This window comes from Artemia franciscana, chromosome 6, assembly GCF_032884065.1.
Source record: "Artemia franciscana chromosome 6, ASM3288406v1, whole genome shotgun sequence".
NCBI classification, from domain to species: Eukaryota; Metazoa; Arthropoda; class Branchiopoda; order Anostraca; family Artemiidae; genus Artemia; species Artemia franciscana.
Window position 1 is genome coordinate 35,106,385 of NC_088868.1, and position 18,688 is coordinate 35,125,072.

Genomic DNA, 18,688 nt, shown 5'->3' on the forward strand with positions numbered 1-18,688 from the left:
AATATTTTAAAGTTCATTTCGAAGATATATAGTAAGATTTAAGATCGAATTTCCGCAACGACTTATGGTTATCTAAATTCTTCAGCCAGGCTTCTTTTTTTATTTATTTTTATTTTTTTTTATTTATTTTTTATTTATTTATTTTTTTATTCAGTACCCACAACCACCAAAAACTCCAAAACCGGTCTTTTTTATCAATAATTGAATTGCTGGTTTTTCCTGATCGATGGTTGCGTCAATTTGTCTTTGTCCTTTGTATTTCAAGGTAAAAAAAAAGGAGAAGGAATATTGATATTAAAATTCGATATTAGCACTGGCAAAACGCTTTTATTTACCAAAACATCTCGTGAATTTATTACCTAAAATTTTTCATTTTATTTCAAAAATATATAGAAAGATTTAAATTCGAATTTCTGCTACGGCTTGTGATTCTCTAAATTCTTACATGTTACATCTAAAAGTTGCGGTCTTTAAGAAAATGCAGTTTCCTTTGTTATATTTATTTTTTTAATTTTTGGATACCTTTAAGGGTTTTACCAGGTTTAAACGGTCTTTCTTTTTTAGCAACACTTTTAACGGCAGGATCATATTTTTTAGGGTACTTATACAAAAAAGAAATTATGTACCTTAAATAAAAAAAATAAAGAAAAACAATGTACTCCCAGTGCCAGGATGACACTAATAATTAGTAAAACCAGGGATAAATTTAAACTATACCTTTAAGAGAGGGGTCATTTTTTAAGACAAGAATTAAATATATACAGAAAAAAAATTGGAACCAGAATAATTTTAGCTTTTAACTTGAACGGCAGGGTCATTTTTTGGGCAAGAGCTTTACCAAGAAAATGGAAGAAAAATGAGCACGAATAATTTCAGCTTTACCTTTAACCGCAGGATCATTTTTGGTAGTAGCTTTATTAAAAACGTCATCAGCAGCTTGCTTCACAGCTTCAAATGCAGTTTCTCTCTTCTCAAGATCTTCAACGATGGCAGCATTTTCAGCTATTTGCTCCTGAAGCTTATCAGGATGAGCAGAAACAGGCTCAGCCAACTTGATCTGTAGAAAGAGAAGCGAGATTCAAAAAGATTCTATACATATTTTAAGGAGAAAGTGTCCTTAGGCAGTTCCAAGCAACATCTATGGGAGAAAAGGGTTGTTTAATAAGTAATATCATACATCAAAAACAATATACAAATGATTTTTTCAAACATAAAACTGATTAAGTCTGCTTTTTTTTACTTTGCACTGTTTGATTTAATAAAATATTTTTCCTCTTTTACTCCGATTTTATTCTAATTTTTGATTATACTTAGGAGCTATAGCATTTGCCTACCACGTTTTCTGTCTCACCTGAAATGTGAAATACAGATGTTTCATAGGAATTGATTTAACCATTAGCTCCCCAGACGGACGGAAGTAGTGCTGGAGTGACTTTTAATTTTAGACATTCAGAAAATATCAAATAGGTTTTCTTCAAGGCAATTTTACACATTTCAAACTACAATTTTTCTTAATTATATTCCGCTTTATTATTTATTTATTTCATCTTAACTACATTATAAAACAATCATATATGCAAAGAATTTGCAAACTACATCTTAGAAGACAAAGAGCAGCAGGCTTTAAACGATTAGCTTGTGAAGGCCACATAAATGAACAACAAGACCGAAAAACTGTAGGAATGGAACTAATCAAAAAGATGGACAGAAAGAAGGAGCGAAAACGTGTGAGTGAGTGAGTGAGAGAGAGAGAGAGAAAGTGACAGAGATGCGGGTAAAATTAATAAAAAACAACTGAAATGATTGGACGCTTTCAGAATCAAGAACAGAAAAACTGGAGTTTATTACCTTAGAACATTACCTCCACAATTACGAAGGTGTTTTCAATTTTTATAGTGTGCTCCATTAAAAAATTGGCAATAAATAACTTCTTATAAACGCTCAAGTAGATAATGGCATATATAGATAATGATAATGACGTTTTCTAGATAATGAAAACGTCATTGATAGATAATGGCGTTTTCTAGATAATGAAAACGTCATTGATAGATAATGGCGTTTTCTTTGTCAACGCTGCTCGTAAATCTAGTAGGTAAAACCAAATATTGTCCGGTAATAAATTCGATAAAATATCACGGTTCCGGCAATACTCAACTAAAAAATACTACACTTCCTTGCAGACCTTCGCATCTACCAGAAAGCTCGTTATAAAAATGGCTTTGATATTTTTCACCCTTATCCAATACTACTACTACTACTAACAACTCACTACAGCACCAAGCCGTCTGAGGTCAACATAGCCACGCACGCTCCTTCTCTATACCAATCTAGTCAAAGTCTCCCTCTTTACACCCTCCAAAGAAATTCCCATTTCGCTTAAATCTTTCTTTACAACATTCTCCAAATCCATTCGGGGGAGACCTGGTCTTCGTTGGGTCTTGACCTTTAATGGTTGCCCAACAAGGACAATCTTCCATCCTTCATCCACAAAACGTGTTCTAGCCACCTCAACCTTTCTCTCATTATAGCCCTAGAAAGCAGGATTCACCCACATTTTTGTACAGCTTACTGTTTGATGAACGTTCAGTCAGTCGGTTACCTAACAGAAGCCGTAGGTAGTTTCTCCAGATAACATTTAGCAAATCCTCCTCCGCTTTTCAGAATGTCCATGCTTGAGAACCATACCTGACTACTGTCATCACTACTGCTTCCAATATTCCAATCTTAGTTTGCACGCTATCTTCCTATTTTTCCAAAAATTTTGTCAACTGCGAACACCCTGGGGCTTGGCTATTCTATTTTTAACATCTTCACTGCAACCACCGTCTTTACTAATAACACTAACTCGGTAAGTGAAACTGTACACTTGCCCAACATCACCACTTAAACTTTACTTATTCTTAGTCTAAGCGACTTAGTCTCCTTAACCTTAATTTTCAATAGTAAACAGATATTATACAAAAAGATTTTTAATCCTATGAAAATTACTTTCTCGACCTTTGCTATAGTATGCAGATCAAATTACCTGATCGGCAGTAGAAGCCAGGGCAGCAAGCATGCCATCTAATTTATCAGCAAACTGTGATGTCTCTTGGAGTGCTTCCTCTAAAGCTTGTTGTCGTTCTCTCAAAGTGGCACGAAGGGAGGAGTAACGAGCATTATCCGTCTCCATCAGGTCTTGAACTTTTATTGCTTCTTCTTCTACACAGAGTTTAACAAGAGCCATCCCAGATTTGTTGAGTTTGTCAACCAAAGGTTTGTGTTCAGAAATTGCAGCGGTCATTTGCTGGAATAAATAAAATTTTGTTCATAAGTACCAAGCAAAGTGAAAATGATATCTTTTTTTCATTCTTTAAGTAAAAAAACGTATAAGTATATTGAAAAAAAGAAAAATTTGGTACTTGCGCGGAAATGCAGTTTTCACTTCTAATAAGTGTCAAATTTCAGAAGAAACAGAAAATTGGTGAGAAACTAGCAAAAACTACAAAAAAACCAAAATAAAAATATATGGTACACTTATTCAATGTGTGCCATAAGAAAATGTAGGTTTCCTTTGAAGTGGCAGCTGTCTTTAGATACCAAAAGATTTTTAATGTTTGAGATTTTTATGGAAGAACACCATTGTAAATTTAAACTAATTAATTTTGCTTATTTATTTCTACGGCTCAACGCGGCAACACCGACAAAAAAGAAGAGTGCTCTAAAAACTTCACAGTTTTGAGACAAATGAAAGAGAAATCATAAAAAATAGGATTTTCAGTATGAATAGATTTAAGATAAGCCCAGGGGGCAAAAAAAGAAAAAAATGTGTTTGTTATGTCTTTAGTGCCTTATAAGCAGGGTTGTGGAGTTAGAATCGTGGATTCGGAGTCGATATGATAATGTCTGTAGTCGGAGTCGGTTATAACTTATAAAATCTAGCTAAACGAAGATTTAAAATAGAGCTGTGGAGTCAGAGACGGAGTTTTAATAAATTTTTGCTGGATGGAGTCAGAGTCGGTATAGAGAAGATGTATGGAGTCAGAGTGGGTTAAGTTATAACCTACTCCACAACCCTGCTTATTATAAGTTGCAGTCTTCAATAGTGCTAATTCAAACAAAAAAGTTGATATCAGTATTTTATAGACCAATAGCCAAAAAAAGGAAGGAGTCACGGCATTATGAGGGCCCAGATCCTCTTCTAAATCTCAAAATTTACATAAATATGTATCAAAGATAAGTATCTTCTAAAATAACGCAAAATATATGTTTTTCAAGCTGAAACGGGGTCTTGAAGGAAGTCAACAGAGTTAAAAATGTGGAATTATCAAATATTTGATTACTTCACCACTCTAAAATAGGCTAAAGAAAAATTAAAGAAATAACATTTATAGAAAAGCACTTAAATTTAAAGTTAAATTTGAATTTAACGATTTAGTTTAACGGTCAAATTTAAAGAAAAGCACTTGTGTAGCCATTTCCACAAGATTCTAGTTCCCTATCCCTTCTAGAAAAAGCTGATCTTTCTGCCATCTTTCACCTATGTCAACCCCCACAGTTTACATTCCCTTGGTGCTCCCTATTATGAAGTATATATATATATATATATATATATATATATATATATACATATATATATATATATATATATATATATATATATATACATATATATATATATATATATATATATATATATATATATATATATATATATATATATATATATATATATATATATATATATATATCCTGTTCCGCTCATATTTTTTTTCGAAATGAGTGACATTGCCTGCGTGACGTTTTTTTTTCTTATGGGTGAAGATAGATAGACTAAATTTAGATACCTTATTAACTTCTTGTTGCTTCATAATCTGATCAGCTCTTAGTGCAGGAGCTTCTAGCATCGCAATATCTTGCTCAGCCTCATCTAGCCAATGATTAAGCTCCGTATGCGCTTCATAAAAATGCTCAGCCAATGGCAACGCTTGCTCCAAGATTGAAAGCCTATCAAAACTCAGCGTCACGACAGCGTCCATTGTTTCCTTCAAGTCGTCCATCTTCTCCCGTATCATTCCTGAGTCGTCGTTCTGCTCTCGAATAACCTTCTTAGCCGCGCTTAAGACATCACGTACACGGCTTTTTTGACTGGCGATGTCTTCATTGACTGCTTTGTGTTCTTTGAGCTGAACTCGGATAACATCAGGATCTGTTGATGGACGATCGGCTTCCTTAAGCTGAGACTCAGTCTCTCGACACCATTCGAGTAGATCGTCAAGGTCACCAACAACTTCCATCGATCGCTAAAAGAGACAATTATTTAATATAATAGATCCGTTCCTCAAATTTAGGTTTGCGATTTCTGCATTATTTACTAAAAATTACTCTTCTCTTTTTTATATTTTCACTTATTTTGCTCTTTCTCCCTGAACTGCTATATTTATGACTAAGGTCATTATATATATATATATATATATATATATATATATATATATATATATATATATATATATAACGTTTAATGACAAAAGATATGTAACTAACACATATGACTCCTGTTTTTGCAGGACGCCTGAAAAAAAATAAACCCATAAACCTAATTTCAACTGCTTTATGTCGTTTAACGAATCGCGGATAAGTTTCACACGTTAAAGAGAAAAGGAGGAGGGGCCAGGGGAGGGGAAGGGGGTGAAGCCTTCTGATAAAAAGAGGTTTCAGCCCAAGGAATTAAATAGTTATATATCCATTTCTTTTTTCATATGATGCATATTTCAAACTTAACATATGAAGAAAGAAAGTGAAAAAAAATCCAGTTTTATCTAAATAATCAGGGTCCACATCTTCTAAAATTAGCTCTTCAGATTTAACCCCCTCCCCACTCCCCCAACCCACAAACCTACTAGGAATGCTAAAACTTTTAAATTTTATTTAGACAATTATTGAGCTTGAAATTATTTGCAAAATTTAAGCTTCAACGTCGAATTGAATAGCACCATTTGTAGCAATCAAAGGTTTGAATTAGCAGCAGAGGCTAAGTCATTTTTTCCGTGTACAGCTACTGAATAGACTTAGACATAGGTATAAATCGTCCCCCCGAGACTAGAGGAGACCAAACACTCCAAAAAGGGATATTTAAAGGACCAAATATATAAAGTTTTGGGTATTTCACTCAGTTTCACCCCAGAAAGTCGCGAAGGAGAAGGGAGGATCAAAAACAAGATTTAGAGGAAATTATTCATATCTTCCTTTCGGTTTCTTTAAAAAATATCCATATCATCATCTTGGGATATTTTTTGTATCCTCATTATGCGCAAAATGGACAAAAATCATGTCAAAATAGTCTTAAATGCAACAAACCTGTTTAGCAAGTTGGAGCCGCTCACCACGTCTCTGGATCTGTTCACAAATGGCATCAAACCGACGATTGTCTCTTTGCACTAAGCCTTCTATTGTGGCGGCTCCCTCTCCTCGTGCTCTTTGGCACAGCTGCGGTCCAGTGATATTGACGCTTTCTAAATATGGCCGTACATCACTTAAGTCAGTCTCCAACGAAAGAATCTCATCTTCCTAAAAATTTATTAGGACTCAATAAAAGGAAAAGAAAAATTAGGCTTAAATAGCGAGTAATTTTTAGTAGAAGTATAAAATAAATCCTGTAATCGAGATTCATACGTTTCTTCTTCCGTTCTCCTTATTATTTATTTAATCAAGAAAATAGTTTACTTATTATAATTATTATATTATACTTTATTACGTTATATTTACTTATTATGATTATTTTAATTATTATTACAAAATAATTTATTTAAATAATTTATTTAATATTGAAAAAAAGTGTATACAAAGAAAATTAACTCAATTTTAATGCAAAAGAGCTCCATATGCAGTTGTGTGGTTTTTGGTAATTTTGGTAATTTGGCAAAATTGGGTTTTTGGTTTGGTAATTTGGTTTAGCACCAAAAAGCTTAAGAAGGTATAACTTTACTCTGAAGGTGTAGTTGTTTTGGGGATCAATAGATATTTATTTTCATGGGTCAATCTGGGAACACAGGCAAAAACGTGATAATCCCCAAAAGAGAAAAAATCATAATTCTGAGCCTACAAGAGAAAAATCTGAGATTGTTGCGGTTTTTAGGAATGAATATACCTAAGATTAGGGGCCAAAAATATTTTCACTTTGATGTCCTTGGTATAATTTTTTAAGATTCTTGATGTCTTTGGTACTTCAACAATAAAGCGCAAACGGCCCATGAATTCGATCCAAAATATTAACTTTAAGATATCAAACAACTTTTCTATTTACCAATTTTAGTATTTTAACTACGAAATTGCCAAAAGATAAAATATTGTCGGGAGATTATCCAGATCATTCCCATTAACAAAAATAGTCCCTAGTCCACACATTCATATCGACCAGCAATGAACCAGTATGGACTGAAGCTTCACGTAAACCTCAGTCCAATATCACTACACTGTCAGTTCTCGGGAATAAAAACGCTCTTATTTGTGATTTATAAGAGACAATAAAACATGATAAGTACTGAATTGATAAGAAAGATTTCTAAAAGTCCACCCCTAAGTGCTTGATAGAACTATTGAACTTACTTTAAACGGGTCCACAGGCCAAAATAGTCTAATTACGGACCCAATCCTGTAGACAGATAATCCACAGAAAACACCGCACTATTTGTCAAAAAAATGCTTTTTTGATTTGGGACGACTAAATATTTAGATACGCCTACAAGCTAAAAAGTCTACACATTATTACAAGTCTTAGTCTATACATTACCATCAACCAAAAATAAACTAGTTCATACATCAATACGGATTGAGGCTCATTACACATGAAGAGAACGTAACCCAGAGAACGTGACCTTCAAAAAAGGTCCGGGAGACTAGATCCGTAGACCACCCTTTTCCCTTTTAGACCCGCCAAAAAGGAAAGATTAACATACCTGTCGATCAACTATTTTAAGTTTCGGAATATTTTCAAACATTACTAGCACCTTTGTCAGCAGCCATGAAAGCTTAAAATTTAGGGAGTTATATCATTATTTCGTTAGAAAAGTGACAAATTTTTGTCAGTGTTGCAACACTGAATCAAGAAAATAAATAGGTAAGACTAAATGGTTGAAGTTTGACAACGCTTTTTCCGTCCATAACGAAAACATATTACTACATATTACAAACGAAACATATTGTAAAACATATACATATAACAAAAACATATTGTAACATATTAGAATAGGTTGATTCTCAGTTTATTTTCGGTTTTGTATTCTAAATAATTAAAGTAGTAAGAAGTAAGTAAGACGGCACTAGACCCTTAAGGTCCAAACTGGCGGTGCTGATCTCCGTCTCGCGGCCCTTCAGCCCAAAAGTGCAATGGGAGGTAAATAAGAAAACTGAACTAGACCTAATGGATCGTTCATTTTTCATTAATGTTAGCTTAAAGGATTGGGAACAAGAGCTGATACCAAATTAATGTTTGGGGGGCATCAATAAAAGTTTTTCTCCCCAATTGTATTTTTTTTGCCCATTCACCCCTGTAATTAGTATAACTTTCAGCCTTCTGGAAGGAGGGAGGCAAGTGTCCCTAAAACTACCCCCTGGATCCGCCCCTGATTTGATAAATAAGATCATGACTAGACTCTGTTTGGTTCAACAATTCTTTGTATAAATTTATTGTAAATGATAAGTTGCTTTTCCTTTTTTTTCTCTTGGCTTTTCCTTTTCATGTTGTGTTATTTTCTGTGCAACTACTTTTCCTATACAAAATTTATTTAAAATAAATCAAGAGAGCAAACCTGATTAGAATTATAAGAATATATTCTAATCAGTTTTTTCAAAAAAATTGAAAAAACAATTTTTTTTTTATGATTAATTTACCTGAATAGTAAAGTTCGACCCACACACACACAGATACAGAAATATAAATAAAAGAGGCAAGTTCACTTCGAATAAGGGCTAGATAATTAATATAATGTGAATTTAAGAACATTCTATAATTAATTTAGACAAAAGAATCATAGTAGCTTCATGAAACTATAAGCTGTGTAAATCTTAGTCAATCATCTTGTGTGTGTAGGTTCGTTTCAAGTAAACTAAACAAAGAATTAAGACTAGAAATGCAAAATTCCAACAGAAATGATTTTTTAAGGATACGGCATTAGACTTTACAGTCCGTACCGGCGGTGCTGATCTCCGTTTCTTGGCCCTTCAGCCAGAAAGTGCAATGGGGGGGGGCAGCCATCCTCTGCTTTCGCACACCCTTCCTGTTTACCTTCCCCAGATTTCTCCAGGTACCCATTTAGAGCTGGGTCGACTCTGGCTAAGCTTACAGAGTCACGCCACTGACCCCCGTCCCAAACTGAAGAATTGGGTACACTGGGATTCGAACCCGCGTCCTCTCAGACGAAGGATCCCGAATCCAGCGCACCAACCCACTCGGCCAGGACGGCTCAAATCATTTTTTGTTTATGGCTAATTTACCTGAACAGCAAGGTTTCCACCGGTAACGGCAGACTCCAAGCCTTGAAGTCTAGACTCAGCATCAATAAGCCATTCATTAAGTCTTCCATGTGATTCATGGAACTGCTGAACTAAAGGTAAAGTTTCTTGTGTATTTTTCAGCAAATCAGAGGCTCGAGAGGTGAGCTCATTATATCGCCTCTGAATTGAATCGAGCTTGTCTTTCAGCTGCAGAGCTTCTTCGTTAGAGATATGACGCATTAATTCTAATCCAGTGTCGATGACGTTGTCAACGTTCTGCTGGTGAGATGCCACTTCTTCTGTGAGTTCCTACAAAAGACAGATGATTGTTATCATCTCTTTCCTTTTTCAAAAACAGCATTATTTTTTTTTTATAATGATGCTTTTATAAAAAAATTTTTTCCCAAGTCCCTCAGATAAATTTTGTCGAAAAAACATTCTTCAGAAAGACGTTCTGCTGGTGGATGCCACTTCTTTTGAAAGTTCCTATAAAAATTTGACTATTCTTAATTTTAAGTTTTTTATTTATTTTAGATTGCTTTTTTTCCACTGAATCCCGGTTTTAATAACAGAATTATTATTTATGCACATTATTCTTTATAAATTCCACTTTTTATATGAATTTCTTAAATAATTTTGTCAGATAAACAATTTTCAGAAGAAATTGCTCAGATAAACGTTCTGCTGGTGAGATGCCACTTCTTCTGTAAGTTCCAATAGAAAGCAGACACTTTTTAATTTACGTTTTTTTTTGTTTTTTTTTTACCCCTAAATCCCAAAATACTATTGCTATTAAAATAATATAAAATTACAATTTTTTACATATTTCTTTTTATAGATTCTATTTTTATAACTTTCTCAAATAATTTTTCTCATATAAACGTTTTTAAGAAAAAAAAATCCTCAGATAAACGTTCTGCTGGTGCAATGCCACCTCTTCTACAAGTTACGCTAAAAAAAAAAAGAAAAAAAAAGAAAATTTAAATTTCAGTTTTTTATACTTTGTTTTTACTAAATTCCAGTTTTAATAACAAAATTATATTTTTTTCCATATTTCTTCTTATAAATTCCATTGTTTTTTTTTTTATAAATTGGTCAGAAAGTTCCTTGAAAAAACGACATCAGAAGACTCCTGAGACTTCTTAGAAGAGCGAATTCCAAAGTAACACGGACCACCCAACGAAATACCCACTAAACGAAGTGAAAGTTAGGTCGAACTACAAGTACTAGTAGCAACCAGTGTAGGACCAAACCACCTAGGCCCAAAATAGTTCCCATACTCCACCACCCCGGCCTATTCGAAGCTTCACTCTTCACCTTCTCCCTTGAACTTTTAATTTTCTTCAAATTTTTCCTTATGACCTCTTCGGAACATCCTTGGGGATGACCTACTTTTCGTTCTGACCCAGGAGGATGATTCAATGGCACAATCTTCGGCAATATGTTATTATTCACTCTTAAAATGTACCTAGCCATCATAACCTATCAAGAACGAGGGACCAAATGTCATAATTCACTCTTAAAATGTACCTAGCCATCATAACCTATCAAGAACGAGAGATCAAACTACCTTTTGCACGTAATAAATTTCCGTTTGATAAATTTCCGTGAAAGAATAGCACTTCGTTTTTCCATGACCATATTAATAGGCTAGGATAGGTTCACCAAAAAAAAATCACGGTAAAGTAACTAGACGGGGACTTCAGTTTACTTTGTTTAGCAGCGCAGCCTCACAAGTGATAATTGTGATGTGCTGTTGGCGGTTTTTGATTGACTTTCTGGATACGACCAATTCTATATTTTGTTACTACATACATATTTCGCGAGTAGTATTTTTATATTTGCTTAGTTTCATTTTAAATTTTAATCATTTTTAATTTTCTGGTTCTTAGCTTGACTTCGTTATTTTTTTTTCCCTTTTTTGGTCTTTACACGCACTAAAGACACCATTTTCTGTACAGGCGAAATATATACCCATATACTCCTTCCTTTTTGCCTTTATCGCTTGTCTTATCCTTTTTTTCTCTATATCTTTTTTTGTCTTTTACATTTTTAACGAAGTTTTTTAGTATTTTCAAACAAATAATGGAAATATACAGTAGTGAAACTTACCGTGATTTCTTCCATTTGCTCAACAAGTTTCTCTGTATAGACCGACAAGACTTTATATCTAGAGAGTCGATTTTCAATATCCTCCATCCACGAGACAAGATCTTCGTAAGAAAGGACTAAATGACGCAAGCCTTGCTTTGCATCAGCTAATAGCTGACCAATGTTGTCAGATGCGTCGACAAGACCTGAAAAAAAAACCCATCAAAATTTGAAGGGCTGAAAAAATTTCGTTGTGATCCGTAGAAACTAAAGGACACATTTTTAGACATAATTAAAGTTGCGCTAGTTGGGTTTGTAAAACAATTGATTGATTATTTTGTTTTTATACGAAAAGCTGAGCGTTTTTCTTTTAAGCTGGCTTTTTTACCTTGAATATATATCATATACTACAAGAAACCATTGCCAAATGTAAATTCAAACAGGACAGAAAAAAGAAAGAAATCTAGGCAACGAATCTAGGCTATTAAATCTTAAAAGAGTTATAAATTACGGAATACAAAGGACAAGTGAGATAGAGGTAAAAACAACAAAATTATGAGTCAACAAGCCCACCAAAAAATCATCGATTCTTTTCATAATAAAAAACACAGAAATGATTTTTGTTTCTTATGATTGACCTTATGAATGATTTTTTTTAAAATCCAACTCCTTAAGACGTCCCTTATCAACTACCGCACAAAAAGAAAATCTGTCAAAAAAAAAAAAAAAAAAAAAAAAAAAAAAAAAAAAAAAAAAAAAAAAACAACTAGGAAATTTAATAATCATACATGAGAAAAGCCATGCGCATAAATTGAGATGGCACATAAAAAAAAACCAGTATTATATAAAATATAATAAGAATTTTAATTACACTGTTTATTACACATTTTATAAGAACATACTACCTTGTTTAGACATAGATTGACGCCAGACGTAGAAATAAATAAAAAAATAAATAAATATATATATATATATATAAATATATATACGTCAACTTCAATTTTATTATTATCAAATAATCAATACATGCATCTCTTAACATCCCCATAAAAGGCTCCAAGGTCAGTGAACGTAGGGGAAAACACTACAATCATATCTATCAATAATCATAATACAAAATAAGGGAAATCAACACGGAGAGGAAAAAAATAAGAAAAAAGAAATACAGAAAAATGCAAATAGTTATATCAATTTTTTTTTTCATTTTCACTCAATTGAACTGGCAAACATATATTACTATTATTACTTATATTAAAAAAAGAAAAAAAAGAAGAAGAATAAGAAGAAAAATTAACCCAAATGACTTATCATAAATCTTTTGAATACCCCGATGGAGTGGCAATCTATGATATCCTTCGGCAGGGAGTTCCAAACCCTACTACATGCGTATATAGGGCTAAAATCTGGTCTCACGGTTGGAGTTCTAACGACCAATAAAACTTCAGAGTTAGGAGCTCCATGAAGATTTACACTACCTCGGGCTTGTAATAATTTCGAAGAGGGAAGTTGACCATGAATATATTTATGAATAAAAATAGCACAGGATAGGATATACTGTGGACGGAACCTAAGGAGAGAATTTGTTGACGTATTACTCGTATCTGAAACTAACTGACGGGCCTTTTCACGAAGAAGAGAAAGTAGTTTTAAATAGGGATGAAAAGTACTTATCCAAACAATAGAACAGTAATTTATGTACGGCTGTCAAAGAGAATTACAAAGAGATTTTAAAGAGACTTTTAAGAGTATTTTAAAGAGGCTTTAAAATACATCCAGGAAAAATATACCTTAGCTTACGTATCATACCTAAGTTTCTTGACAATTTTTAGCGGAGAAGGTTAATATGGTTCTTAAGTCAAAGATTCTCATCGAATATATATATATATATATATATATATATATATATATATATATATATATATATATATATATATATATATATATATATATATATATATATATATATATATATATATATATATATATAATATATATATATATATATATATATATATATATATATATATATATATATATATATATATATATATATATATATTAATACTAAAACATACTAACCCGCATAGCGGTCAGTGATGTCAGCCACTTTATCTGCCAAACCAGAGGCCTCTTTGTCACCAACAAGAACCATAAGAGCGGAAGCAGTATCTGAAAGGGTCTCAAAGCCCGGTCTTTTGGCCACAATCTCTTCATGTAATAGATCGTGTTCCTCAATTCGCGTTTGAATTTTGTCCTCATCGGTAGGTACCACTTCCATATCCCTGATTTTCTTCTCATTTTTATCCAACCATTCCATTATAGGAGATAATTGATCCTGGAAGGGATTGAAATAACTTACTTCATGACGCAGAAAAGAGGCAGAGGGGGTTTGTCCCCCTCTGCCTCTCTCATAAAATATTTTTTTTTTAGTTTTGATTATTTGATCATTTTCCCAGTTTTGATTTTTTACATATTTTTTATTATATTGTTTTTATCCATATCCCTAATTTTCTCCCCATTTTTGTTTAACTATTCCATTAAAGGAGATAGGATCTTGGTAGATAGATTATTTCAAAACATGAAAAAGGAAAGAGAGGGGAGGGAGAGTGAGGATAATGAGGAGGGTGAGGGAGAGGAGGGTTATTTTTTTTTTAGTTAGAAACCCATAACAAGACAATGAAGCTACGCCAAGGTCAGAAGTCTACGGACCATTTAAAACGGTGAATCTAATACAAAAGTCTGGAGTTAGTCAGATATACTTCTAAAAACGAAAATAAATAAGTTTCTTGTTTCCAATGAATTTTGTGACACTTGCCACTCTGTCGAAACAAAAACGTTCCAGCTGACCACAAAATATATGTAAACCCTCATGTAACGCATAATTTCAAGTCCCCTTGCCCCTCCCTCAGGCATCTCTTACTGTAAACGAAAGCTTCAGCTTCACCCCCCTAAATGTTGCAGATATAGTTTTTTGGATGCAAACAGTGTCTTTTGATCCAGCTCGACCCTCTACCCAAATTTATAGTTATATGTCCACTTTCAAATTATTGGGAGAGGCTTTTTCAATTTTTTTTAACGAAGATAAAAAAGAAGGTATTTTTCTTTTAATCTAGCGGGGAAGGGCTTTATATATATATATATATATATATATATATATATATATATATATATATATATATATATATATATATATATATATATATATATATATATATATATATATATATATATATATATATATATATATATATATATATATATATATATATATACATTTTTTAAAACAAGACAAGGAAAAAATTATCGAACTCTAAGGGAGACAATTGCCACTAGAGGGATGAAAATTTTTTTTAATAGCTATTTTAAGGTAAGAAACCTACAATAATAAATTCAAGCCACAAAATTAACTACAAAAAAAAGCTAACCTATAGAGGACTATGGTTACTAATACGACACAGTTGGCGACATGTCAACACACATTTCAGTATTAACTAAAATTGTGCTACATGCTCCAACGCAGGGCACAACGTAGGGTTGTGATTCCAAACGTAGAGCACAGTCCCCATCCGTACAAGAGTATAGGGTAGTAACAAGAGTCCCTCCTTCTAGGTGAAATTTCCACCAATAATTTGTCAGCATAAATTAAAAATAGGGTCTGTTTCGACCAGCAAATTAAAAAGAAAAAATTATATTTAATATTTGTGGTTTAGAGAATAAATATCAAGCAATAAAAGTTACGTTTTTAGAATCAGAAGAAATTCAGCTTTCTGTTAATGTGAATAAAACTGAAAGACTGATAGGATATATATGTCAAAATAGTATAATTAGTATTTCCAAAAATGTCCTTCTAGTAAGTCAATAAACTAATAATCTAAAGTGTTTGGTCTTAAATAATTCTTATAATCCCAATATTGAAGCATTGCTTAAATTTTTAGCTATTCATTGAAATGTACAGTTCTTCTCAATTTCTCTTTGGTAACAAGATGTGAGGGATTTAGTTTCACATAATTTTGCTCAATAGGATACAGCTTTTTACCCTATGCAGAAAAATTGCAGCTAATACATTTTGCAGGCAGTTTTGCTGAACTTTACTCCCAACCCAAATCTCCCCAATGATTTAATTGAAAAAACCCCAACTATATAGCTAAAAATATATATTTCCAGGCTAGTCTCCCAATACATCTTGTTTTAACCCATATACCAGGAAAATCAATGAACTGCTATGAAATAAGAACCAGAAATAAAGTGATGGGTGGCAGAATGAATTGGATATATATATATATATATATATATATATATATATATATATATATATATATATATATATATATATATATATATATATATATATATATATATATATATATATATATATATATATATATATATATATATATATATATATATATATATATATATATATATATATATATATATATATATATTTCCTTAGTAAAAAATAGCACGCCATTAGCACGCCTAGTCGAAGACCCGAAAAAATATACCAAGTTAATGCCGTTTTAACCTTCCTTCAGGTGAAAACACGTAAAATTTTGGATAGTTTTTTTTTTTTTAAATATCCCGATAAAGGCATCAGGATTTTCAAAATGCCTAGTTGGGGCAAAGCCGAAAATCGGTTGGGAACCATTGCTCTAACTAATCAAGCTTAACACGTCCAAACATGTAGATCATAGAGTGGCTGCAATAAGAGATATTTTTTCTATCTATATAATCATATTTGCAAAGAGGGGAGCGGGAGTTCTAAAAAAAGTGAACGAGGATCATTCCAATGAGTGAACAAAAGTAGAATATCATGCATAGTCGAGATCTCCGCTAAACCACCCTCAGTGCAGCTAAATGTGCATCCTGGTTGTCAAAAGGGCAAAAGATCTCAGGAATGGCTGAGTTAATTAAGTTCAAACTTCAAGGCATGTTTAGGGGGGTGTTCAAAAGTCATTAGAGAGCAGCATTGGTAAGTTATTTTAGTGAGTAAAAAAAAAATCCTTAGGATAAGATAAAAACAAAACCAGCCTTAAAAAACACTAAAATAAAAAAGGGCTGTCGAATAGCCATTCAATGTCAGGTGTTTTTATTCAGCTGCCCTTTCATTGTTGCCTGGAGAGGGATCCCCTTTCATTCGATTTGAATAAATAATTTGAATTTACTCTTCTGGATCCTGCTATAATCTGGCTAAAAAGATTAAACATAGCAACTAACACTTGCCTCTTTTCTTCTTCCTTTTTTTTTTTGGGGGGGGGGGGCTGCCAAGGCCAAGTTGTGACCCATACCCAAAAGACCTGACATAGCATACTGTCTACTGAATATAAAGAAAAGCCTGGAAAAAAAACAAAACGAAAAAACTTACCAAGAATTGCTTAGCCACACTCATAGCCGTGTTTAGGGCCTGCATTCTTTCATCAGCCATCTGGCTCAAAACGTCGAATCTGGCTACTAGCTCTTGCATCATTTCTTCCAAATCTTTTTTCTCTTTTGGTTCAAGTTTCGAGGCTAGGTCATGACCCATATCCAAAAGAGTGGACATGCTGTGTTGCCGATCGAATAAAAGTTTCTTTAAAAATTTCTGCTCTTGAAGCTGCGCTTTGACAACCTTGTAATCAGCTGATGGGGGTTTTTGATTCGTGACCATTTCTTCAGTGTCTGATAGCCATTTGGCAAGACTGTCTAAGGCTTCCCTGAACTTACCAGATTGGAGGAGACCAACATCCAATTTTCTCTCTCGTTCGAACAACTAAAAAGAAAAATTGTTTAAGAATCAGACGATCCTGCATTATAATGGACTAAGTTCAAAAAAAAAAAAAAAAAAAAAAACAGGTTTGAGATAATCGCAGCAAGCAACATTCAAAACTAAGTGAAAGAATATAAATATTTTATTCTTAGTTATAATTCCGGTTATAGTTTCTAATACATACTAGCAACAAAGCCTGTCGGATGAGAGGCCCAAAAACTACATAAAAAATAAATAAAAAAAACATAAAAAGCTTAAATCTGAAATACAACCAACTACCTGGCGTTACTCGGGAATCCCTAGCAATTATTTGGTATGTTTTTGGTATGACATATGGTACTCTTTATCACTATATCCCCAATGCGCCCTCCTTCCCCTCACAATCTCCCCCTTACCCATATTTATCGAATCAAACCAGTTTCCAGCATTTCCCAAAAAAAAGTTCACTCAGAGAGCGAACCTGAAACCTACTACGCAGTAGACGATGTAACAAATACGCTAGCGAGCATCTAGTGATAAACACAAAAACAATCTAGGATAAATTACTTCAAAATATACGATTCAAGAGCAAGAATGCTCAAATTTGTGCCCCTTCTCCACGATGACATGAAATGACAAAAAGAACTAATATTTAATCAAAAGTGAGAACCTGTAACTGAATTGTTTCTTTGAGAACCCTCGGCCTTAAAGCGTAATTATATCGAGTTACATACAGAAGGCCAGAGGATAGGGGGGGGGGGAATACTCAGAGAAAGATTGATGCAAAAACTCAATAAAATGAAATTTCAATAAAATTTTAGAAGTAAATTAACAGGCACAATAAAAAAGGAAGGAAAATCTTTAAGGGACGAAAGACTTATCTAGAAAAGAATCCAATAAAATTTAATAAAAAAAGTGCTTCCATATAACTTTTTTCATATTTGTAAAAATATAAGAAATATTGAAATGAAAATGAATTTAGAATGAACAAATTTATAAGTACATGAAATAAAAGTATTGAGAACCGGTAAAGCTTTAATAATACGGCAAAAAATGATAAAAAAAAAATCTAGAAACTTGAGTAGAGAAAAAACACAAACGCTACAATAAAAGAAAGAAACCTTCATTCCTAAACTATTATGTTTTTAGATAAGTATAATATAATAATTCAAGCACAAACAGAAGACAGGATGATGCTTGGATACGGAGTTGCCCAGCGTGTTGCTCGAGATGCGCGAGCTGTCTTCTCGCCTCGGATGGCAACTAGTTTGGACTTTTTTTGGGACTTAGTTTAAACACGAAGATTTGGACTTCTAATTTTTCATAGGTACGAAGATTGCGAGTCAAATAATAATTAACTGGTTTAATCCGTTATTTGGGGCTTTTTTTTTAAATTGACCA

General features: G+C 33.0%; 1 protein-coding gene across 1 annotated transcript in view; it reads right to left on the reverse strand.

Annotated features, from left to right (window-relative positions):
• Positions 1–18,688, reverse strand: part of LOC136028353 (microtubule-actin cross-linking factor 1-like) — a gene marked incomplete in the record, with an annotated part of 451,602 nt that overhangs the window by 86,917 nt on the left and 345,997 nt on the right. The window contains 8 exon segments of the mRNA XM_065706142.1: positions 883–1,057; positions 3,026–3,286; positions 4,827–5,282; positions 6,337–6,546; positions 9,472–9,780; positions 11,584–11,768; positions 13,642–13,897; positions 16,928–17,311. Coding sequence (XP_065562214.1) covers positions 883–1,057; positions 3,026–3,286; positions 4,827–5,282; positions 6,337–6,546; positions 9,472–9,780; positions 11,584–11,768; positions 13,642–13,897; positions 16,928–17,311 — 2,236 coding nt within the window.